Below are 26,397 nucleotides of genomic sequence, written 5' to 3'. Positions count from 1 at the left end.
CTACAGGTCTTCTCTGAACATTTGAGTCCCAAGACAAATTCGAAGCCGTTACAATTCATCTTCTCCTGTAACCCATTGCCCCAAGTTCTATGATAGCAGATTATGGCTTCATCTTTGATCCATGATAAAGAAGCTGCTTGAGACATTGTCTGAAACAGAAGCTTCAGAGTCCCCACCCCACCCTTTTGGAACCCTAGCTGGAGGAGAGTTAAACTTGCTTCCCCACTCCCATGGGACTGTGGTTTACATAACTAAAAAGAACAACTGCATTCAAATATCTAATTTGACCCACACCATGCCGGAGTGAAAGGAAGGTATAGCGGGAGGGGGGTATTCATGCAGCATTTTCCTTCTTCAGTGTTCAGCATAAAGGTAAAGGTAAAGGGACCCCTGACCATTAGGTTCAGTCGTGGCCGACTCTAGGGTTGCGGCGCTCATCCCGCTTTATTGGCTGAGGGAGCCGGTGTTCAGCTTCCGGGTCATGTGGCCAGCATGACTAAGCCGCTTCTGGCGAACCAGAGCAGCGCACGGAAACACTGTTTACCTTCCCACTGGATAAGTACCGATTTATCTACTTGCACTTTTGACGTACTTTCAAACTGCTAGGTTGGCAGGAGCAGGGACCGAGCAACGGGAGCTCACCCTGTCGCGGGGATTCAAACCGCCAACCTTCGGCAAGTCCTAGGCTCTGTGGTTTAACCCACAGCGCCACCCGCAGTGAAGTAAAACAGCGCTCCCCACCCCTGCGTCTTCTTGTTTGTGCCCAAGGTTTCAAAGAACAGGAGGCAGTCAATGGCAACCACAAATAATGGCTGTTTATCAGCCAATCCAAAATCTGCAGATCTATGATTAGTCCAGTTGCGTTTGAGTTTCAAAGCCATACTTGTTAACATTTCAGCATTCTCTGGTTTTCTTTATAGTATTTTTCTACTAGTTGAAAATGAGTAAATGCTATAGACCTCTGTAACTGATTTTAAAATTAACACCCCTTGCTGAAGAACCCAACTATTTTTACACCCACACCCATGTGCCATCTTCTGCTGTTCAATTGTCCTGTTCAGGAATCAGCATCTTAATACTGTTCCCCCATTTTGTGATAAATGGCTCCAATCATAGTAACAGTGACTTTGGGTTGTAGCCAATGAATTCAACCCATTAGTATAAGGATTTCCGCTTGCACAACAGGCGCTTCCCCTTCCTCTCCCCTTCCAAATCTGTTCTGGGATTCCCCCAATCTGCCAGAGCAGACTGAGAGGGGCATGTGGGAATCCAGTCCAGGGCAACACCCAGCCCAGCTTTCTATGATCCTGTTTAACACATTTAAATCCCTCCTTTCCTCATAAACCCCCTCAAAGCAGACGGTCTTCCTGTTACACAATTAAGATTGCTACTCAAGGTTGAAAGTCTAGTGTTACACCCTTCAATTTTCCTCTTTCCTATACAATCAGTAAAAACCTCAGTTATCCTTGCGTGTACCATTTAAATTATTGCCCCCCTCCCTATCCTTGCAGCTTTCAAATACAGGCAACTTGTATGTCTTGCAAGAGACAGTTCATTTCTTTGTAGAACTTTCATTATTCAGAGAAACACTAATTAAGTTCATGTGGAAAGAAACGTGCAATGATGCAGGAGTTCAATCACAAAGATGAAGTAAGACCTAGCAGCTTTCCCCCCAAATGAGCTTCAATCCATCAAAGCAATTACTCAAACTACTGCAGCATTTGTACACTCAAGAAAGCCACTTGCCCTGCTTTACTGCTCAAGCTGTTCTGTGGTATACACAAGTTAGTGCAGGTGGGCAAACCCTTTTGTTCTTAGATGACATTGATGCATAGCCATAAACATAAGCTGGCACAAAATGCTCTGTCCGTAATTCTAAACTGTTTGAATCATGATTATTTAGTCTGTAAAGATGCATCAGCAATTTAATAAGAATAACACCCTCAGCAGACATTTTTTGGGGTGTGTTGAGGGCTGCACCTATAAAGTGGGTGGGAAATTCTACTTGTTCAAATGTTCTTTCACAGGCACTGTTAGATATATAGTACACCATGGTTATCAGTAACTAGAAGTAAAACCGTAAGAAGAGCCTGCTGGATCCTGTTCTCAGAGTGACCAACCAAATACCTATGGGAAGTGTGATAGCCAGTGTGGTGTAGTGGTTGAGAGCGGTAGTCTCATAATCTGGTGAACCGGGTTTGATTCCCTGCTCCTCCACATGCAGCTGCTGGGTGACCTTGGGCCAGTCACACTTCTCTGAAGTCTCTCAGCCTCACTCATCTCACAGAGTATTTGTTGTGGGGAAGGAAGGGGAAGGAGATTGTTAGCCGCTTTGAGACTCCTTAGGGTAGTGATAAAGCGGGATATCAAATCCAAATCCAAACTCCTCCTCCCGTGGTTACCATCAGCTGCCATTCAGAAGCATGCTACTTCAGATAGTGAAGATTGTAGCCCAGGTATCCCCAAACTTGGCCCTCCAGATGTTTTTCTGACGACAGTTCCCGTCATCCCTGACCACTGGTCCTGTTAGCTACAGATGATGGGAGTTGTAGTCGAAAAACATCTGGAGGGCCGAGTTTGGGGGTGCCTGTCATAGCCATCAGGGTTAGTAGCCATCGATAGCCGTATCCTACATTAATTTGTCTAATCCCATTTGAAGGCCATTCAATGATTCAAATCAGGGGATAACGTTTTTGGCTCAGTGGGCTAGATCTTTATCTACCCCACTTGAGTAAGCCAACCTTGGCAGGTGGGAAGGACCATCTCCTGTCAGCTGATTGACAGGGTGTTGGTCCTTCCAGGAGGGGTCAACAAAACTCCCTGCATATCAGCTGACGTACAAGGTGTTCAGTTCTGCTTTCTGCAGCCATCTGACCACAGATATCAGATATGGGGCAGGTAGGTGTGGTTTAGGGAATAACTATAGTAACCTCCTGACTAACCTAGGTCCATGGCTGGCTATATGCAGTATCCTCAGTCAAAAGAAAGACCTGTTTGAGAGTTTGTCACACATATAATTTTTAGGCACCAAGGCATTTTTGCCATCATTAGAGTTTCTGGCCTTGCCTGGGTAAGTCCTCCTGACACACAGCTCTATTCATCCAACGTATTGTGGGAGATATTCTTGGGACTTGCATGATGATGCTTATTTCCCTCCAAATGAAATTAGTCCAGAAACAGAGATAAAATTCACTGTAACAAATAGCTGCAAAGGGAACGATTATTAATGATTACCAACATATACACTCAGAAAGAGAGACTATGGAAAGTAACCACATTTCTTATTTTGTAGCTTAGGATACAATTTAGACACTTTGTGTCTTGGTCACACTTCTAGTAGCTGTCCAGAGCTCCAGACACCGCACTCAGAAAATCTTAAAATCAAGACCCTGAAATAGCTACTTGTCACATGTGTACCACAGAAATGCTCATTTAATTACACTCCCCAGCTACACTGTCATTGCCATTCCTTCTCACAGGCTACCTCAGGGTACAGGCACACCTTTAAAACAAGACTTCAGAGGAAAAGCTCTAAGCTGTCTGATAAAAATCAGCAAAGCAAATACCAGAACTATAGCTGTCTTTGCACATGTTCACTTAATATGGTAAGTTAACATCCAAGAATACTTTTTCTCATGAAAATAAAAAGGGGCAACCTCTCAGGTATACAGGAGGTACAGCTCTTTAAAAGAACATTAAAATAACTTTCCAATCAAGGATGGTATATTTCTTACACAATGAAATGAAGCTTGAAGGTCTTTGGGTACCATTCAGCACATTAATACCACTACAGGTCTTTGCTTTTAGAGGACATAGATCTAAGATGGTTTTATCTAACAGGCATATTCAGACCAAAAATCACATCCATGCCATACATTTGAAGCACATGGCTTCCCCCCAAGAGTCCTGGGAACTGTAGATTATACCTCACAAAGCTACAATTCCCAGCACCCTTAACAAATCACTAAAGCATGAATCACTGCACCAAGGCTATCCCTGTCCAAGAACAGCTGTAGTCCACATACCAAATGTACTTGAGCCTCAAGTGACAAAGATGGATCCAGGAGAGTTGCCAAACTGCAAACTTATTCTTTCAGAGGAAGAACAATGCCATTAAGAACAGAGAAATTGTCAATTTCTGCAGCACAACCACTTACTAACTGTACCACTGTCTTCCCAGGGTTCAAGCTCAGTTTTTTAGCCCTCATCCATTCCACAACTAGATCCAAACAATGTTCCAGACCATACTCAGCTTCTCCTGACTCAGATGTTAAGGAGAAATAGAGCTGTGTTGTATTCAGCATACTGAAGATGATTTTCCTCAAAATTCCTAATGACTGCTCCCAACAGCTTCATATAGATGCTAACCAGCACTTGCGACAGGGTTATAACCTGTGGCTCACCACAGCACAGGGACTGTGGGACTGAGATACAGTCTCCCCATGCTATTCTCTGGACACAGCCCTGCAGGTGGATTGGAAACACTGTAAAACTGTGACCCCAGCACTCACCCCACAGAGTCACTCCAGGAGAATACCATGGTCAATGCAGCAGACAGACTGAGAAGCAGGATCAGACCCGCATTTCTACATCCCACTCCACCAGGGCAATGAAGGCTGATTCTGTCCCCAAACCACACTTGAATCCAGATTGAAATGGACCTAAATAGTCCACATCCTGCAGGAACTCCTGAAACTACTTAGCCATCATACTCCCCACCACATTGTCCAAGAAACAGGTATACATGACTGGGTGGTAGTTTTCGTAAACTGCAAGGTCTAGGGGTGGGCTTTTCAGGAGTGGACACACTACTGCTTGTTTAACAACAGCATGGATCATTCCATCACATAGAGACATGTTCAAAACACCCTCCCTCCCCGCATTTGGCTTTTACTAGCCAGGATGGATAGGGTCAAGAGAGCAAAAAGCTGTTTGCATCATTGCTTTTTATTTTTGAAGTAATTAAACACACACATTTCCTAAGCAAGCCTTGATTTCATCACCCCCACCAACAGAAAATGCAAAAGGGTGTGTGTGAACACTTAGCAATACTAGGGTGGTAGGGCCTAGCAAGAACCAAAACATTTCAATGTGTCCCTAAGCAACAGACTTTAACATTGCACAAGCTAAGTAGGATAACCTGGACTGCAGAGGAGGCCTTAGAAAAGAACTGACAGAAGCCAATGAAGCTAGTTAGAAATCCGGAGGAAGAATCTGTGTTGCTACTCCTGCCTGCTGAGACTACAAGAGCTGTTCACCAGATCATCTCTTTACAGAGACATGCTGAAACATGAGAGTTAGAACAAGAAGTTCAAGTTTCGCTAATCTTCTATGGTGAAAGGAGAGCAACTCTGATTTAAAAATTTGAAATAATCAAGGTGTTTAACCATAGAATTGTCTGCACCTGCTATCACCTCTGACATAAAATGCCAAGATATAGATGGCTGCACAGCACCTGTGCTCTAATACAGCTAACAAAGCCTGAACTGGTAAAATAGTGTATCAATCAATGCTAGCTAGCTAACACTCTCTCTCTCTCTCTCTCTCTCTCACACACACACACACACACAAACACACACACACACTCTATATATATATATTAACAGAAAAAGAGGACGGTATCTGCAGCAGCAAGGTTGCTAATCTGTAGCTTACCTTTAAGGCTTCTATGACAAGATCTCTTGCTTCTAGTTCCCCTTCAAGAATGCTAAACAGAGTCAGTAGTTCAGGTTTGCTGAGTTTTTCCAGATTCATCTTGAACCCCTGGAAAGAGAAAGTTTAATTAGATATTGTTTTTGAACAGCCAGCAAGCAATAAGGTACATATGACATGCAAGTCTGAAGTTTCCAGATGAGAAGCTCCATTACCAAAAGCTCACCACTCCTTTCTTTATGGCCACCATAGCTACTTGCAAATGAACAATCATTCACCTTTTCCCTTGGGCTCACTAACAGATGCATACCCAGATGGCCTGGGAACAGCACAAGCGCTAATATGGCAGCATTAGTCACCAAGTAACAACCCCTTTAACCAGGATAATTAATATGAGTGTTCATTATAGATATAGAGATAGGTAGATAGATATGTACAGTGGACTAGCAACATAATTAGACGTTTAGACTAGATGGCTAACTATCCTGTTGACAACAATTATGTATTCCTAAAATCTGAAATATTAAAATGGATGTTTGAAAAATAATCACTACGTGATACAATCGGCTTGCATAGAGTAGCATGACAGACCCACATATTACACAGCTTACTTTCTGAAGATGTTTTCTGACAACGTTTTATTACTTGCTCATACTGGAATCACTAGAAGTTATCCCACCTTATAAATGTGAAGCCCCAGATATTAGAAGACACTACACTGCAAATCACTTGAAAGCAACATTTCTTACATATTTTGAGTCCAACTCAGCTTATTTCATCAAGTACTATTTTATATTATACATATATTATGGTGAGCATGCACACTGACTTTATTATCTACAGGACACTTTTTCTAAAATGATCGTTTGTGCGTAAGAGACAATTGCATACAAAATGTTCCACCTCGACCAACACTTTGCAAGCTTTTTGTATTCTCCGCATAGATCTAAACAAAGACTGCATTCATGCTTCAGTTTGCTCTGCATCCAGAGTGCTCCTACTGCTGGTTTGTGAAGTCATGCACACCATCATATTAGCCTCAATCTACACCTATCCTGTAGTTTCTTGAGAAATACTGCATTTTGATGCATTTTACTCTAAAACAGCTTTGATCAGATTTGAAAATGAGCGCCAGTGTGGTGTAGTGGTTAAGAGCGGTAGTCTTGTAATCTGGGGAACTGGGTTTGAGTCTCCGCTCCTCCACATGCAGCTGCTGGGTGACCTTGGGCTAGTCACACTTCTCTGAAGTCTCTCAGCCCCACTTACCTCACAGAGTGTTTGTTGTGGGGGAGGAAGGGAAAGGAGAATGTTAGCCGCTTTGAGACTCCTGAAGGGGAGTGAAAGGCGGGATATCAAATCCAAACTCTTCTTCTTCTTCTTCTAAGCCATTTGAAGACACCCTCAAGCCTTCTCCATTCACTGGTGTGGAAAAACAGTAGGCAACTTGCAAATGCAGTTTCAAATGCAGCAGAAAAAATGACCTCGCTGCATTTTAAGCTGGTAGTGTACACATAGCCAAAGATTCACTCAAGATTTGTTTAAGGTACTGGTTTTCAACCAGAGTGCCGTGGTACCCTGGGGTGCCTTAAATGATGGTCAGGGGTGTTGTGGGCAACACTGGCCTCTGTCCCTCTTTCCCTCCCTCTGATGCCCTCTCCCATCTCTGCCTCCCAAAGGCTTGCACAGCTGTTTGTTGCAGCAGCCCTGGCTACAAGCTCCACAGCTGAATGGTGCCTCTGGGGCTGGCCAGGGGGTGCAGTGTGAGGAGGTACCTCTCTTAGGGGTAGGGGACCAGGAGAGAGACCAGGAGCGGCAGCTGTACCTGCCCATAGGACTCCCAAGGAAAGGGGAGAAGGCTAAGGGAACACTCCACAAGGGTGTTCAAAAAGGGTGACACAACTGGGCTCCTGAGCCCCACGGGGTGCCGCAGAAAGAATGGAGTCATGGACTCAAAAAGGTTGAAAACCTTTGAATTAAGACATGACAGTTGCTGATGGAAAATGTATGAATGTGCTGCTGAGCATGTCGTGAGAAATTAAGAGTTCTACTGAAATCCCACAGCATTTAATTGGATTACTCCCATTCAGGATAAAACATCCAAGTTATTCGGTAGAACAGAGAAAAGACACGGCTGGTCTCATTACTCCAAATGAAAGCACAACTATGCCTCCTTTTATGGGTTGTGTCCAATACTATCCCTACTCAACGTAGACCCATTGAAACCATCTAAACCAACTTTGTTCAATTAATTCCTCCTGAGTAGGACTTAGCCAGATACAACTCTATGGTATTGCAGCTGTTTAAAATCCAGTGCAAGTGTTCGTTACAGCGATCATCATACGACATAAACTCATTGCTGCAGATTAACAAGTCGACTGTCTGGGGGAAGTTTAAACAGTTTGGAAAACTCATAAATGCCTGCTTTCATGATTTCCTACAAGACCAGACATCCAAATTGGGTTCGACACAACAAAGGAGGTGGCACATTTCTCTTGAAGTATCAGCCACCTTTTCCCCCTTTCTGAAAACCTTCCCTGAAGCACACATTTAAGCGGTTACTATAACATCCTGGCAACTTTAACTGGCACTTCAGCAAGGTCACTGCTACATAAAGCAAACTATGATGGAGTCAGAGGCTAGACCATAATTTACTTAAAAACAAACAATTCCTAACAGCTGTACTGCTGCAGACTGAAAGTACACCTTTGTCCTGAGTTTTTAAATCTAGAGTTTGATGAGCCCATATACAGTTTTCACAAGAGGATATGACCTTTAAAAGAAATAGTACCGCTACAGAAAAGTAGAGAGATCAGTGGAAAACAGTTAGTAACGAAAGTCCAAAATGTTTTGCTCACTAGCCGTAACCTGATGCCTACGTATTCCACTAATTTTAAAATACAAAGTGAAAGTCTGTCAGATATTTTCAATTTGGGAATGTTGCAAGTTAAAGCTGCTTCTTGAGTTTAGGAGTTCTTCTAGGCAACTATTTTTAGTCTAACAGCTGCATTTTGGGTTCATAGATTGTATAATCTGGTCTTATACTGTCTTTGAATCACTATTATTTGCACTGCCCGGAGGGATGGGGGGGATATTCCTTGCCAAAACACAAACCACACAATTTTCTTACCATACTTTCTTCTGTTATCTCACGGCTAGCTGTTCTGTGCCACCCTCAGATCTCCAAATTTCATCAAGAAAGGAACATACAGTGAAGCAGCACAGTTATTATGTCAAGATAACAGCTTCCATGTCATTTGTTGGCAAAATGTGAACTATCTCAATAGCCTTCTTTGTGTTAAGCCTAAACAAAACGGACTAAGCCATGACTACAACATAATAATCCAAAAAGTATGGGATTTCTGAATGATCATTATGTTCACAAACAGACCAATCAGTGGGGGAAACTTCACAACGCTTCTGAAAGACCAGCTCAACGCAGCAGTTTGTAGTACAGATTTTCCAGAGGTTCTAAGTTTAAAGGCTTTGCCTCAGATGCCTGGTACTATTTCCTTGGAACAAACTACAGCAAAAAGAGGCAGCACTTTCCTGCAATTATTGGAGATATTTCCTGTCTTTCTAAACTCTTTGATAACACATACCTGTTATTGAAACAAGGCTTCTCTGTGCACAACCTCTTTTAAATTCATCGTATCCAAGTAACAGTGGAATTTTCAGCACTACACAAAACTCTCTGAAGTGCCAGATGAGATTATGCTGCTATGTTCATGTAACGTGGAATGTATTACTTTCTTGTGGTATGCATGCAAACATACCAGCATCTACAGAAGCTTATGTCTGTAGTGCTTTGTAAATTTATCTATTTACTTTTGAATTTTAAAATGTTATTCTCATCAAGCTATATTCAAGCTTAAAGCTCCACAATCCATATAAGGTAAAGGTAAAGGTACCCCTGCCCGTACGGGCCAGTCGTGACCGACTCTAGGGTTGCGCGCTCATCTCGCTCAAGAGGCCGGGAGCCGGCGCCGTCCGAAGATACTTCCGGGTCACGTGGCCAGCGTGACGAAGCTGCAACTGGTGAGCCAGCACCAGTGCCGCACACGGAAACGCCGTTTACCTTCCCGCTATAAAGCGGTACCTATTTATCTACTTGCACTTAGGGTGCTTTCGAACTGCTAGGTGGGCAGGAGCTGGGACCAAACGACGGGAGCTCACCCCGCCATGGGGATTCGAACCGCTGACCTTATGATCAGCAAATCCTAGGCACTGAGGTTTTACCCACAGCGCCACCCGCGTCCCCCACAATCCATATACTTTAGGGCAAATATGCACCATCTTCAAACTTAGCCATTTTTAAATGTACTGTGAATTGCAGCCTAAAAAACTGAACCCAGACTGTATTTACCATCTGTTAGGAGAATCAGAAGAAAATTCCACTGAGTTTAATAATATAATAATAATAATTTATTATTTATACCCCGCCCATCTGGCCGAGTTTCCCCAGCCACTCTGGGCGGCTCCCAATCAGTGTTAAAAACAATACAGCATTACATATTAAAAACTTCCCTGAACAGGGCTGCCTTAAGATGTCTTCTGAATGACAGGTAATTCTTTATCTCTTTGACATCTGATGGGAGGGCGTTCCACAGGTCGGGCGCCACTACCGAGAAGGCCCTCTGCCTGGTTCCCTGTAGCCTCACTTCTCGCAATGAGGGAACCGCCAGAAGGCCCTCGGCGCTGGATCTCAGTGTCCGGGCTGAACGATGGGGGTGGAGATGCTCCTTCAGGTATACAGGACCGAGGCCGTTTAGGGCTTTAAAGGTCAGCACCAACACTTTGAATCGTGCTCGGAAACGTACTGGGAGCCAGTGCAGATCTCTCAGAACCGGTGTTATGTGGTCCCGGCGGCCACTCCCAGTCACCAGTCTAGCTGCCGCATTCTGGATTAATTGCAGTTTCCGGGTCACCTTCAAAGGTAGCCCCACGTAGAGCGCGTTGCAGTAGTCCAAGCGTGAGATAACCAGAGCATGCACCACTCTGGCAAGACAGTCCGCGGGAAGGTAGGGTCTTAGCCTGCGTACCAGGTGGAGCTGGTAGACAGCTGCCCTGGACACAGAGTTAACCTGCGCCTCCATGGACAGCTGTGAGTCCAAAATGACTCCCAGGCTGCGCACCTGGTCCTTCAGGGGCACAGTTACCCCATTCAGGACCAGGGAATCCTCCACACCTGCCCGCCTCCTGTCCCCCAAAAACAGTACTTCTGTCTTGTCAGGATTCAACCCCAATCTGTTAGCCGCCATAAGAAAATATACTTGGGATAGCAGCTTAAGAGTGCAATTCTATGCTTGTCTAACTCAGAAGAAGAAACAACCAAGTACTGCGGCACCTGAAAGATTGTATAGGATATAGCCTCTTTGACTGGTGCCATGAATAGGATGTGGGCCTGTCAGGTACCTAACTTGATTCCAAATTTGTTAGCTTAAGCAGCAATGCTATGCCCACTTATCTGGGAGTAACTCCCAATCCACTGAACTCAATGGGACTTACTTCTGAGTAGATAGGTATGCATTGTTTATCTCAAGCCACACTTCCATTGCCTTCAAATGTTTTGCACCTCAAAACTTTGCATATAACCTCTTACTCAACTGAGAAAAAACATCACTTTTCCCACAATTACTAGCCCATTATCTCTGCCCCCTACTTATCAATAGGCAGACAAATCAGCCAGGGCATTTCTAAAAGCCAAGCATGTATTCCAATGCCAAACAAAAACCAATAAATTAGTCTCTCTTTGAATATTATTTTTCTGTGTAAAGGGATATTCTTATTTCTGGCCAAAAGCCACTGAAAACAAAAGCCTTATGCTTTTTTAGAAAGAGGAATCTTATTTAGCAGCAACCATAAAAATATTTGCACATGCAAGAGAAGCTTGCTCAGACTAAGGCTGTATAGACATCACTCATTTAAATCAGATTTAAAGTGCATGCGTAGGCTGCATATACATCATACATTTTTGGCCCAAAGAATCCTGGGAACTCATTTAAACAGCCATTAGCAAACTACACTTCCCAGTAGTAAAACAGGAGTGAGGAACATTTGGCCCTCCAGAAATACAACCTGCATCCCCAGCAAACTTGGCCAATGGCCAGGGAGGATGGGAGTTTTAGTTAACAATATCTGGAGAGCCAAAGCTTCCTCATGCCTGTGATTAAATCTAAAAATCCTCTATATTTCCAGGCTGTTAATGGAGGATGCAGTTTTTGTATTTCTAGGTTTGCACAAAGAACTCTTTGCTGCCATTCCAGAGTTATTTCCATAACTTTCATTAAAAGGCTGAACTTCAATAAAGTACTTGATCAATATTCTTTGCACAATCAAGTATGCCTGCTCTTTTCTTTATTTTGTCAGCAGTACCCTGGCACTCTTTAGTGTGAATTTCTAGCAGCATTCTTAGAATGACCTAGCAATGGTGCCAAGTGACAAATCTAAGCCAGCACTTTATCCATTAAGCTTAAGACAAGGGCTGCAACATTCTAATACTGTTCATGGATATCACTCATACAGGTAGGCAGCCGTGCTGGTCTGACGCAGTTGAAATATATATAAAAAATTATGGTAAATGTCCAGGAGCACCTTTGAGACCAACTAAGTTTGTTCTTGGTATAAGCCTTCGTGTGCATGCACACTTCTTCAGATACTAGACCAGGCTGTGCAAACTGGAAGTTGCGCCTAAAGATACATAATGAAGGCGCCAGATGAGCCTCCCTGGAGAGAGGGAGGCCACTGCAGAAAAGACCTGTTCTCGTGCTGCCACCCTCCAGACCTCATCTGGAGGAGGCACGTGAAAAAGGGCCTCAGATGGTGGTTGCGGGGTCTGAGGCAGTTCATATGGGGAGAGATGGTCCTTGAGGTATTGCGGTCATTTACTTATTATTGCCATTGTCTGTCAAGACAGATGGATGCCAATGACAAAAGAATGAATATTTTTTTATTTATTTCTTAGTTCATGTCATATCCAGTTTATTCCAACTGGGTATCTATCTACCTAATCCAGGAACTGTTAAAAACTTTATTCTGAGATACAAACTAGGCTCTCAACAACTTTCAGCCCCCATCATTGATGACACTCTATGAACTTGCAAATGAGCTGTTGCGATGAGTCACATGCAGCTTTCACCAGCAGTGGAGAAACACTTGTTCAGCTGTCCCCATCCCATTATCCATCTATAATAAAAAATAGAAATGTGGAATGGTTCACATCCCAACAGCATGAAACCCACAACTGGATCAGGAACAGGCCGTCTGAACTTCAGAAACAGAGAGATGTACGTGGCTATTTGTCATCCTTCAGAAGACGGCCATGAGCTCCACTTAAGTGTGTAAAGTTTGCCTCTCATCCCCAATGATGGTGGAGGAAGAGAAACCTACTTATTCACTGTCCAAAACTGAAATTTGCAGATTGGGTAGAAACCCTCATTTCCGTCATCTTCCAACTTCCTAAAACACATGGAATAGGTTCAGTCTAGAAATGGAAGCAACTTCCTTTGCAAGAAGAACTTCCCCTCACGTAATGCAACTCATCAGTAGCTTCCATTTACTACAGAGCATGAACAATTGTTTCCTTCTCATTCTCCACACCTCAATCCTCCTTTACATCTTGATGATCTCAGTCAGGATGGTTAACAAAAAAATTCAGTCTGACACAACCATGTTTCTAGAAGAGGCAGACAATGTTCCTTTTAGAACTTCCCATCTCAGTCAGTGTGAGGTAAGCCAGCTGGAGACAGCAGCAAAAGAACAAGAAAGCTGGAAAACACATACAGAAATGTGCATGCTTATCTAGAGGGGCACTATCTCCTGCATTATGGGATATCAGGAATGATAATTCCTAGTATAATCCAGATCACTTTTTGCTGCCTTAAAAGTTTAGAATGGCCATATTAGACATCTGGTTCCTCTCCATTCCTTCCTTTGAAGTCATTGGCATTTGTGCAGTGCAGCATGTGACCAAAATACAGTGGTACCTCAGGTTACATACGCTTCAGGTTACAGACTCCACTAACCCAGAAATAGTGCTTCAGGTTAAGAACTTTGCTTCAGGATGAGAACAGAAATCGTGCTCTGACGGCGCAGCGGCAGCAGGAGGCCCCATTAGCTAAAGTGGTCTTCAGGTTAAGAATAGTTTCAGGTTAAGTACGGACCTCCGGAACGAATTAAGTACTTAACCTGAGGTACCACTGTGAAGTTAATGTAACATTTCTAGAACTACTTTTCTGTGATAAAGATTAAAAGCACAATAGCCATTTGAGTGTGTGTGACACAACTGTCCTATGCAAAAAAAAGTATATAAATAATATTTGATGACGGCTATCAAAGACCATATCAGTATTTTTATAGTCAAAGGGAAATACATACAAGACTGTTAGTAGTACAGTGGTACATCGAGTTATATACGCTTCAGGTTACATACTCTGCTAACCCAGAAATAGTACCTCAGGTTAAGAACTTTGCTTCAGGATGGGAAACAGAAATTGTGCAGCGGTGGTGCAGCGGCAGCAGTGGTACTTAACCTGAGGTACCACTGTACTGTATATTAATTACATCAAGGGTGGCCAGCAATTTGCCCTACTGATGTACTGTATAGGCCATGCTCCAGGGATTAGTGATAGTTGTAGTTCGAAACATCTAAAGGGTACCACATTGGCTTATTCCTGAATTACAGGTTTTAAAATCAGAATCCTGATCCTTGTTTCCTGGCAATCCAAATTAATTTACTTCAAGTAATAAGCATTAGAAATATTTCAGGATGTTACATTAACATCTTAATTCATGGAAAAGCTAGAACCCACAGCTAATTTTCTTTACATTTGGTGTGTTTGCTTCATTCCTTGTCTATAAGTCTTCCAAGACCAGATGCCTCCAGTAACCACAGAGTAAACATTATAGCAACTGCTGACCTACGTTGTCAGTGCTACTATAACCGCTAAGCACGCCTTCAGCAAACACAGAAATTCAGTATAGCTGCAACAACAAAAACTTCCTACTAAGTTCCAAAGAAGCAGCGATACTTGCAAAGCAAAGTTAGTTACAGCAAGAGGAAATCTTGAGAAAACTGATCATAACTTACCGGTAAGACTTAATTTGAAATGACTGGGAAACCATTTTTAATTACTAGAAATAGTACTGTCATTACTTAGGTAATCTTTAAAAAATGAACAGGAAGAAATCCTTTATGCTACTCACTAAAATATTATTTTCATGTTTGATATCTAATATTTTAAGAAACTCTCTTTCACTAGCTATCAGCATATCAGTCACACATATTTATTATGTAAACACAGAGCAATAATCATGGTTTTGGCATTTTGCAACAGTGTGTTACTGTTTGCATGTCACACAATGCAGGTGACAAGTTAAGAACAGTATAATATTAACTGAGAGAGCATCAAAACAAAGCAACTGACAGCATCCCTCACTGGGTCATGAAGGACGTTTGACGTGTAGTGCATAAGGTTCAGTAGCCTAAAACAGTCAGTTTAAATAATGCCCAAATTATAGTTAGCCACTTGTTCTTCCAACAATCACAGTACCAGCACTTTTCACCATTCACTGCTCCCTTCATTGCTATGATACCAACGTCTCAATTTATCACCTATGACAACCTAAATATACTTTCTCCCATGCTTTAGAAACTTGCTCAGGTGTAGAATAAACTGAACCACTGCTCTAACCACTACACTTCTAAAATGCAATAGATAACATCCAATGCCTGGAAGCAGAAAGAGGTCTTAGACTGGCATCCAAAAGATGACACATTGCGGCAGATGAAGGTGATGGATTATATGGAATTAGCGGAAATGACTGGCAGAATCCGAGATCTGGGAGAAGAGTTGGTGGAAGAAGATTGGAAGAAATTTAAAGACTATCTGCAGAAGTATTACAAAATTAATGAATGTTAAAATGATGTTGGATTGAAAATAAGTGGTATTAGCAACAAAGTTAAAAAGAGTATGCAAATAAGTGAATTGATAATGGGTGAAAACATAGAATTTTGATACGTTAAGATATAGAGTTAAGATAAATAAAAGAGGGTAAGGATTTGCTGATCTGATTTTGTAAATGGGAATACAAAAAGGGAAGGTGTGAGGAGGCCAGGAAAATAAGGATATGAACTTTAAAGTTAGCAAAAGAATAATGGTTGTTTTTCTTTTTTTTCTTTTACTTATTTTTTGTGCTTTGTGTATTTTTCTGCTTTGTGTATTTTTCTTTCTTGCTGTATTTTGTTAAAAACTTTAATAAATATCTATTTTAAAAAAACAAAACAAAAGATGACACATTGCATTGATAGCTTACCTCCCCACCCCACTGCCAAGGAGCCCACTCCTTGATTAATTCCCACCAATGCCCCTGTGAAGTGGGTTAAGCCGAGATGCAGGGAATGGCCCAAAGTCACTCAGTGAGAGTTCTGGGATTTGAACCCAGGTCTCTCCCAGGTCCTAGTAGCCCGACACTCTAACCACTACTCCACCACTGGCTCCCCAATACCCTAAAGTAGCCTTTCCCAACCTTGGGTCCCCAGATGTTACTGGAGTACAACTCCCAACATCCTTGGCCACTGGTCCTGCTAGCCATGGCCTTTGAAATGTGTTTGTGGGGGTTGCTTCTGTTTTTAAATAAATAACATAAAAATAAAAACCATTCTAAAGCTCCACACACCGAGCTCCAACTCCTGGAGCCTCTAAAGTTTAAACACTGCCCTCCTTCCTCCCAGCCCTCTCCTTCCTGGGACGCTTTAAGCAGGTGTTGGACAGCCATTATTACTTATTAAATTGGTATACCACCCTTCATCTGAATATCGTGGGGCATAAAAACACAAGATGCAAACACAGGAACAAGAAAAAAAACCACCCACCCCTCCCTCCCCCCATCCGACATCTGCCAGGGGCTAAATTTAGCTGCCACTCCTGCTCCACAGGAGGAGTTGGAGATGGCGTTTACAAGTGGTCCATGTTTCACAAGCATACAGTAAGGTTAGTAGTACAATAGCTTTGCAAACAAGCATTTTGGTTTCCCTGTGAATGTCCTGGTCCTCAAAAACTCTGCACTTCAATTAGGAGAAAGCTGCGCTTGCAGAGCTCAGGCGATGCTGGATTTCGGCATCAATGCTGGCCCTCGTGGAAAGATAACTGCCCCGGTAGGAGAAGCGATGGGCATTTTCCAACATTACACCACTGAGTTGGATTTGTGGCGCTGCAGAGAGGTTATTTTGTACTTGTTTGTGCAGCACATTGGGTTTTTTTGGACATTGAGGAAGGCACGCTTGGCAAACCCTCACAGTGATCAACTCCCGCCCTGAAACCTATGTACCCACCATGGAAGGACGTGTGGATCCAGAACTGGCCTCTGCAGTCCCTTACGGATTCACTGTTAAGACTGTGTTCATGGGAGACAATCTTACTTGGCTACGAGTGATAGCCAAAGAAGAAGTGATCCTCACCGCACAGTCCATCCTAGAACGGCAGAGCTGGACAGGGCGCAGAGATTCATTCTAGCCCAGTGATGGCCAAACTTAGCCCTCCAACTGTTTTGGGACTACAACTCCAATAATTATAATAGTATATTGTTGTTGCTGTTGTTATTAGGTAAAGGTAAAGGGACCCCTGACCATTACGTCCAGTTGTGACCGACTCTGGGGTTGGGGCGCTCATCTCGCTTTACTGTACAACTTCCGGGTCATGTGGCCAGCATGACTAAGCCGCTTCTGGCGAACCAGAGCAGTGCACGGAAACACCATTTACCTTCCCGCCAGAGCGGTGCCTATTTATCTACTTGCACTTTGATGTGCTTTCAAACTGCTAGGTTGGCAGGAGCAGGAGCAGGGAACGAGCAACGAGAGCTCACCCCGTCACGGGGATTCGAACAGCCAACCTTCTGATCGGCAAGTCCTAGGCTCTGTGGTTGAACCCACAGCACCACCCGTGTCCCATTATTAATATTACTAGTACTATTATTATTATTTATACTCTGCCCATCTGGCTGAGTTTCCCCAGCCACTCTGCGCAGCTTCCAACAAAGTACAGTGGTACCTTGGGTTAAGTACTTAATTCATTCCGGAGCTCCGTTCTCAACCTGAAACTGTTCTTAACCTGAAGCACCACTTTAGCTAATGGGGCCTCCTGCTGCTGACGGAGCTCGATTTCTGTTCTCATCCTGAAGCAAAGTTCTTAACCTGAAGTACTATTTCTGGGTTAGCGGAGTGTGTAACCTGAAGTGACTGTAACCCGAGGTATACCACTGTATTAAAATAGCTTTTCCATGAATTAAGATGTTAATGTAACATCCTGAAATATTTCTAATGCTTCCTACTTGAAGTAAATTAATTTGGATTGCCAGGAAACCAGGATCAGGATTCTGATTTTAAAACCTGTAATTCAGGAATAAGCCAATGTGGTACCCTTTAGATGTTTCGAGCTACAACTATCACTAATCCCTGGAGCATGGCCTATACAGTACATCAGTAGGGCAAATTGCTGGCCACCCTTGATGTAATTAATATACAGTACAGTGGTACCTCAGGTTAAGTACCACTGCTGCCACTGCACCACCGCTGCACGATTTCTGTTCTCATCCTGAAGCAAAGTTCTTAACCTGAAGTACTATTTCTGGGTCAGCGGAGTGTGTAACCTGAAGCGTCTGTAACCCGAGGTATAAAAGGTAAAAGGTAAAGGTACCCCTGCCCATACGGGCCAGTCTTGACAGAGTCTGGGGTTGTGCGCCCATCTCACTTAAGAGGCCAGGGGCCAGCGCTGTCCGGAGACACTTCCGGGTCACGTGGCCAGCGTGACATCGCTGCTCTGGCCAGAGCCAGAGCCAGAGCCGCACACGGAAACGCCGTTTACCTTCCCGCTGGTAAGCGGTCCCTATTTATCTACTTGCACCCGGAGGTGCTTTCGAACTGCTAGGTTGGCAGGCGCTGAGACCGAGCAGCGGGAGCGCACCCCGCCGCAGGGATTCGAACCGCCAACCTTTCGATCGGCAAGCCCTAGGCGCTGAGGCTTTAACCCACAGCGCCACCTGCGTCCCATCTAACCCGAGGTATACCACTGTATTAAAATACAGTGGTCTGTTAAACATTAAAAGCTTCCCTAGACAGGGCTGCCTTCAGATGCTAACAGGACCAGTGGTCAGGGATGATGGGAGTTGTAGTCCCAAAACAGCCGGAGGGCCGAGGGCCTTCTCGGTGGTGGCGCCCGCCCTGTGGAACGCCCTCCCAGCAGATGTCAAAGCGATAAACAACTACCTGACATTCAGAAGACATCTGAAGGCAGCCCTGTTCAGGGGAGTTTTTAATGTGTGATATTTTAGTGTATTTTTGGTTTCTATGGAAGCTGCCCAGAGTGGCTTCACCAGATGGGTGGGGTACAAATAATAAATTATTATTATTATTATTATTATTATTATGAAGGCAGCCCTGTTCAGGGAAGTTTTTAACGTGTGATATTTTAGTGTATTTTTGGTTTCTATGGAAGCCGCCCAGAGTGGCTTCACCAGATGGGCGGGGTAGAAATAATAATAAATTATTATTATTACTATTATTATTATGAAGGCAGCCCTGTTCAGGGAAGTTTTTAACGTGTGATATTTTAGTGTATTTTTGGTTTCTATGGAAGCCGCCCAGAGTGGCTTCACCAGATGGGCGGGGTACAAATAATAAATTATTATTATTATTATTATTATGAAGGCAGCCCTGTTCAGGGAAGTTTTTAACGTGTGATATTTTAGTGTATTTTTGGTTTCTATGGAAGCCGCCCAGAGTGGCTTCACCAGATGGGCGGGGTACAAATAATAAATTATTATTATTATTATTATTATTATGAAGGCAGCCCTGTTCAGGGAAGTTTTTAACGTGTGATATTTTACTGTATTTTGGGTTTCTATGGAAGCCGCCCAGAGTGGCTTCACCAGATGGGCGGGGTACAAATAATAAATTATTATTATTATTATTATTATTATGAAGGCAGCCCTGTTCAGGGAAGTTTTTAATGTGTGATATTTTACTGTATTTTTGGTTTCTATGGAAGCCGCCCAGAGTGGCTTCACCAGATGGGCGGGGTACAAATAATAAATTATTATTATTATTATTATTATTATTATGAAGGCAACCCTGTTTAGGGAAGTTTTTAACGTGTGATATTTTAGTGTATTTTTGGTTTCTATGGAAGCCGCCCAGAGTGGCTTCACCAGATGGGCGGGGTACAAATAATAAATTATTATTATTATTATTATTATTATTATTAGGCTAGCCCAACCCCCCCCCGCAATGCAGTTTGGGGGGGGGGCTCGAACCCGCGACCCTGAGATGAAGGGCCTGCTTCTTCTCTCAGAGTCCTGCCGGCCAACCAGCCCCTGAAATCCCCTCACGGCCGGACCCCTCTCGGCCGGGACAATGGCGGGACCCCCCGCTCCCCCCCCCCCGGCGACGCCCCTCTCCTGGCCACCCACCTCTCCGGCGGCCCCCTCAGCTCGCCGCCTCGGCCCGGGCCGCCCTCCTCGCCGCCGCCGCCGCCTCAGCCCTCAGCCCTCAGCCGCCGCCGGTGTGTCCCCGCTCGGCCCCACTCGCCATCCCTCCAGCCTCCTCAGGCGCAACCGGGATTGGCGCGCCCCGCCGCCAACCGCAGCCCCGGCCGGCCAGGGAGCTCGGCCAATCGGCTGGCGGGAGGGCGGGGGGGGGCGGAGGGCGGGAGCGGAGCGGGGAGGAGGGGCCGCCCGGCCAATCAGAGGCCTCAGCAGGCGGGGCAAGAGAGAAGGGAGGGCGGGGCCAGGGCGCGCTTGAAAATCCCTTTTGTTCGCGGCCCGGGGGAGGCGGAGGCGGGAGGGAGGCCGCGGGGGAGACGTCACTTCCGGTGAAAAGGGATGGTACTTAAAAGGTGGGATTAAGCTTCTGCTTCTCCCCCCAAAAATATAAGATATTTTTCCAGGCTGCAAGAATATATTTCATAGAATTCTGAAATTATTTTATTATTATTTTAATTAAATATTTTTTATTACTTTTCCATTTATTCATATACAGTCACATCATTTTTATCTTTTTTTTTTTTAAATAAAATTTTTATTAATTTCCAAATTTTTTAACATAAACAAAAACAACATAAAAACAAACACATAAAATCATTTTTATCCACTTTATCTCTTTGGCTCTTTAAAACCCCTCGACTCTTCCTTCCCTGCCGCCTCATGGCTTTCAAAATGAACCTTTATATTGTTGCATTTTGTACGTTTTCCAATTCTAATTGAACCTATTACGAAAGAGCTCAACATTTCAATAAATATAGAAAGGGAGAAAAATTCTCATTACAAGTCTTCAGAGAACCTTGTTGTTGTTGTTAAGTCCATAAATTACCACAGAGCATATGTTCAACACAAAAAACAGCGGCAATTTGTTGTTGGCAAATGACAGCTGGACTTATATGTTGTCGTTTAGTCGTGTCCAACTCTTCGTCACCCCCTGGACCAGAGCATGCCAGGCCCTCCTGTCTTCCACTGCCTCCCGCAGTTTGGTCAAACTCATGCTGGTAGCTTCACGAAGACTGTCCCACCATCTCATCCTCTGTCGTCCCCTTCTCCTTGTGCCCTCCATCTTTCCCAACATCAGGGTCTTTTCCAGGAAGTCTTCTCTTCTCCTAAGGTGGCCAAAGTCTTGGAGCCTCAGCTTCAGGATCTGTCCTTCCAGTGAGCACTCAGGGCTGATTTCCTTCAGGATGGAGAGGTTTGATCTTCTTGCAGTCCATGGGACTCTCAAGAGTCTCCTCCAGCACCAGAATTCAAAAGCATCAATTCTTTGGCGATCAGCCTTCTTTATGGTCCAGCTCTCACTTCCATACATCACTACTGGGAAAACCATGGCTTTAACTATACAGACCTTTGTTGGTAAGGTGATGTCTCTGCTTTTTAAGATGCTGTCTAGGTTTGTCATTGCTTTTCTCCCAAGAAGCAGGCGTCTTTTAATTTTGTGACTGCTGTCACTGAAAGGCAGTATATAAGTTTAATAAATAAAATAGTAACAAGAAGAACCCAGACAGCTGGGTTTTCATTATGCATGCCTGTAGGGAGTGTGTTGTTGTTGTTGTTTAGTTGTTTAGTCGTGTCTGACTCTTCATGACCACCTGGACCACGGGACTCTGAAGAGTCTCCTCCAGCACCAGACAACCCTGCTAGTGATGTCAATTGCTTACAATGATCTTTCAAATATCGTAGAAATTTACTCCACTCCCTTTGGAATACTTGATCATGCTGGTTTCGGATTTCTCCTGCCAGCTTCGCCAATTCTGCAAAGTCCATCGTTTTTATCTGCCACTCTTCTTATGTTGGTGCTAGAATTGTGGAATTAGAAGGGGACACAAAAGGATCAAATTATCCACAAGTTTAACATGAGCCAATGGTGTGATGCAGCAGCAAAAAACCCCGAATGCTATTCTAGGCTGCATCAACAGAAGCATTGTGTGCAGATCAAGGGAATTCAGACCACAGCTGGAGCTCCGTGTCCAGTTCTGGGCACCACAATTTGCAAAGGTGACAAGCCGGAAGGTGTGCAGAGAAGGGCAACCAAGGTGGTCAAGGGTCTGGAAGCTGAGCCTTATGAGGAACGGTTGAGGGAGTTGGGCCTGTTTCGCCTGGAAAAGAGGAGACAAGTGACAAGAAAATTCTTATTAAACACCAGGAAGAACTTTCTGACGGAAAGCTGTTTAACCATGGAACGGACTCCCACCGGTTTTTAAGCAGAGGTTGGATGGCCATCTGTCATGGATGCTTTAGTTGAGATTCCATATTCAATAAACACATGAGACGTAACCGGCTGTGTTCTTAGATAAATAAGGTATTCTATTCATGTATCAAATCATAAATTTCAACAGAAGCAACTCATAAACTTAAACAAGCTAACAAAGCAGAAGACCCAGTGGATCAGATCATTCTCTAATCAGTTCATGTATAAGGTCCATCCATGTAACAGATGAAGCCCAGGATGGCGAAACAAGGCCAATATTCCGGAAATTAGACTGTGAAAGGATTCTGTGGAACTGTAACAACCTTTCATGTGGATTGTTTGGACCTTATGAACAGACAGGTGGAATAGACACTATTATACAGATGGACCTTATGCATAAACTGATTAGAGAACGATCTGATCCACTGGGTCTTCAGCTTTGTTCGTTTGTTGAACTTTATGAGTTACTTCCGTTGACATTTATGATTTGATACATGAATAGTATACCTTATTTATCTAAGAACACAGCCGGTTATGTGTTATGTACTGAGTCGAATAGGATCCAAACTGCAGCAGTCTGATTGGTCCTAGAACAATAGGATCCAAAAGGCAGCAGTCTGATTGGTCCTAGAACAATAGGATTCAGAATGCAGCAGTCTGATTGGTCCTAGAACAATGCAGCAGTATGATTGGTTGGCAGGAACCACCCAATCATGCTCCAGATTGAAGTGAATCCACAACCTGATTGGCTTACAGTAGAATTCCGGAATTAGCCAATCATGTGCAGCCCATTGTGTAAATAATGTATATAAAGCAGATACTTTGAGGGGACATTCATTCATTCCTCCTCACCACCATGAGCTGAATAAAGAGCATGAAATCACTTTGCGACTCTGAGTATATTTCATTACGTCTCGCGTGTTTATTGAGGATGCTTTATGTGACCATAGGTTTGTTTGTTTGTTGTTTTGTTAGTTGAGATCCCTGCATTGCAGGAGGCTGGACCAGTGGCGTAGCATGGGTTGTCAGCACCCGGGGCAAGGCAAGTAATTTGCACCCCCTAACCCGTGGATTTACGCCCCCTCACCCTAACCCCCAGATGTTGTGCCCGGTGCGGCCGGCCCCCCCTGCACCCCCACGCTACGCCACTGGGCTGGACTAGATGACTCTAAGGGTCCCTTCCAACTCTACAATTCTATGAGCTATGCAGTGCAGGAATAACAGCTGACTTTACAGGACATGAATGGGCTGCAATACTCAGGCAACGTATTGCAGATGGTGAACCACAATGCGATCTAAGTTCAGCCGTACGAATCAGTGAACCATCCTTACCTGCCTTCTGTTCAAAAACACAGCAGAGCCGTTACTCTCACCAAGTTACTGTAGCCTTATGAGGCTTTGCCCTTAGGTGGGAAAAATATTGCACCCGGGAAAGGGAGTAGGAGTCAACAGACACTCAAGGAATAGTTTCGGAGAAAAAGCTTTATTTCTACCATCCATTAACTGGTAGAAGGAGCAAGTGTGATAACTCACAAACAAGCAGTCATTTGCACAGAGCATATATTCCCCTTCCAGTTCCCTCCCCTTTCTCCTCCCTCAGGAGTCCTGCCCCATGTTGAGGTTCCTGAGCATGTACAGAAAGCTCCTGTCTTGGGACTCTTCCCAGGAAAGGGGGGGGGGGTGAGAAGCCAAGGGGTTTCAGAGTGTTCAAGATATGTTTCTTTCTCTTGCTCTATTGGCACAGTTCCCAGGAAAAGAAAAGTTGCAATCTGGTTAACAAGGCCAACTAGCCAGAGAAATGAAAAAAGCATTGTTCTATTCAGCTACCTTTGTTACAGCAGAGTGAAATGCTTCTGATGCTTAGCTAATGCCTTTTAGCTGCTAAGAAAAATGATTTTGAAAAGCTTTGAGAAGCTTTGAGCCTGCTTTGGGGGGTGTGACTTCGGGCCTAGGTGGGGTCACCTGTCCTCAACTCCTTCATTACCCTTCTCAACAGCCTTCTCAACAAACTACAGTGCCCAGAATTCTTTGAGGAAAGTAATGTGCTTTAAATGTGCTTTAAAGATGTATATAGTATATACACAGCATTTGTGGGGCATGTAGTTAAGGAGCAAAACCTGAATATGGGATATGAAAAAATAGATGTTTCCCCTTCCCATGTTATCTTCTAAAGCAAACCTCATGGTCTTCCCACTCAGCGCTTGGTTTTTATTTATCGTTCCATGTCAGTACAATTCAAAAGCATAGGGAACAATGGAAGACAGATTTCCTGAAAGTACCAGATGTTCATTAGGCATGTGTCAGCCCATTCACTGTGTTCCTTTTGATTAATTAAGATGAATGTGAAGGATGATTTTCAATGAATTCTATGAATGCGTAAGCGCCCGTTTTGCACACAGAAGTAGGGTTTCGTGTGTTAAAAGTGGATCCAGGAGAAAGAGGAGCAATGTAGAAAGTGGCAGCTGGAAACGTTTTGACTTGGCAGAGCGGCAATTTGTAACATTCTGTTTTCATCACAACAGCACCTGCAGCATGTGCAGAGTGGTGGTGTCTCCTCACTTTAAAAAATCCATTATTCCTTGCCCATCTATTCGCTTCCATGTAAGAGGGCCCAAATATGATATCCAGACAAAATTGTCTCCATACCTCATTTAGAAATTAAGGCATACCATATGGCATGAGGTTTTGAAAGAATCTATAGATGACACCTACACATCCATATTGCCAAGAAATCCTAAACACACCACAACTTTAGAAAACTGAGGAACACTGGCTTCCACTTGCATGTATATTTCCTCCTCCTCCCAAAAATATATCTAACTTTTCATTTTCCAAAACATTTTCTAAATTAAAAGAACAAAGTATTCCAACTAATATATATAAAAAAAAAATTATTTGAGCCGGGACACAACAGAACGTACTGTATTTTTCGCACCATAGGGCGCACCGGACCATAGGGCGCACCCAGTTTTTAGGGGGGGGGGAATCAAGAAAAAAAATATTTCCCCCCCCAGCCCCAAAGAGCAACGTACAGGCTGCACACAACCTCTCCCTGCCGGAGAGGTTGCGCGCAGCTATGGAAGAAGACAAGGCAGCGAGCAGGATGGATCCCGCTCGCTGTTTTGGCTTCCCCTTTAGCTCTGTGCAGCCTCTCCCTCCCGGGAGAGGCTGCATGGGGCTAAAGAATCCATAGCCCCATGCAGCCTCTCCTTGCGGAGGGGTTGTGCGCAGCTATGGAAGAAGGCAAGGCAGTGAGCGGGATGGATCCCGCTCGCTGTTTTGGCTTCCCCTTTAGCCCCGTGCAGCCTCTCCTTGCCGGGAGACGCTGTGCAGGGCTAAAGAACCCATAGCCCCGTGCAGCCTCTCCTTGCGGAGGGGTTGCGCACAGCTATGGAAGAAGGCAAGGCAGCGAGCGGGATGGATCCCGCTCACTGTTTTGGCTTCCCCTTTAGCCCCGTGCAGCCTCTCCCTGCTGGAGGGTTTGCGCGCGGCTATGGCACAAGCCTGCATTCGCTCCATAGGACGCACACACATTTCCCCTCAATTTTTGGAGGGGAAAAATTGCGTTCAATAGAGCGAAAAATACGGTATTTGCAATGCATGGCTCAGTCCTGAAGATGTGGAGTAATAATCTCTGCTCACTTGAAAGTACGGTACATTCCACTAGAGTAATCATAATCAGCTTCTTACATCTAGTATTTTCGAGGTTTGGAGAAGGGTGTTGCGTTAGTCCGTCTGATATCCAGGCAGGCAAAGAGCTCAAACTTTTCACATTAGAAATTCACTGTCAAACTCACAAAAAACAAAACAAAAAACAAAAAACCAGACAAGAAACAATAGCAGTGGCATTTTCTTCCACTCCAGTATAATGAATTCTAGGATGAGACTTATTATTTGGATCCTTTCCAATCTTGTTTCAGTTTTGGCAGGGAAATTGACTTGGGTATTAAAATAAACCAAACCTACAGTAGTTAAGGCATAAGAATGCCTTCCCACTCCCACTTGTGATGAACTTGTGTAGAACT

At 44.0% G+C, this 26,397-nt stretch overlaps 1 protein-coding gene and 1 long non-coding RNA gene across 2 annotated transcripts in view; both read right to left on the bottom strand.

Moving 5' to 3' along the window:
* The window catches only part of LOC307220388 (CTTNBP2 N-terminal-like protein), a 38,291-nt gene extending 18,036 nt beyond the window's left edge, over window positions 1-20,255 (bottom strand). Inside the window, exons 1-2 of the mRNA XM_079984339.1 lie at window positions 20,113-20,255; window positions 5,656-5,763 (exon numbers count right to left, since the gene is read on the bottom strand). Coding sequence (XP_079840465.1) covers window positions 5,656-5,754 — 99 coding nt within the window. The 5' untranslated portion in view covers window positions 5,755-5,763; window positions 20,113-20,255. The remainder of the gene's footprint in view (window positions 1-5,655; window positions 5,764-20,112) is intronic.
* The window catches only part of LOC307220594, a 144,469-nt gene that overhangs the window by 47,714 nt on the left and 70,358 nt on the right, over window positions 1-26,397 (bottom strand). The window lies entirely within an intron of this gene.

The sequence above is a fragment of the Podarcis cretensis genome (assembly GCF_951804945.1).
Source record: "Podarcis cretensis genome assembly, chromosome: 7".
Lineage (NCBI taxonomy): Eukaryota > Metazoa > Chordata > Lepidosauria > Squamata > Lacertidae > Podarcis > Podarcis cretensis.
Note: the sequence above shows the minus strand (reverse complement) of the source record. Positions and strands in the feature narration are given on the sequence as shown.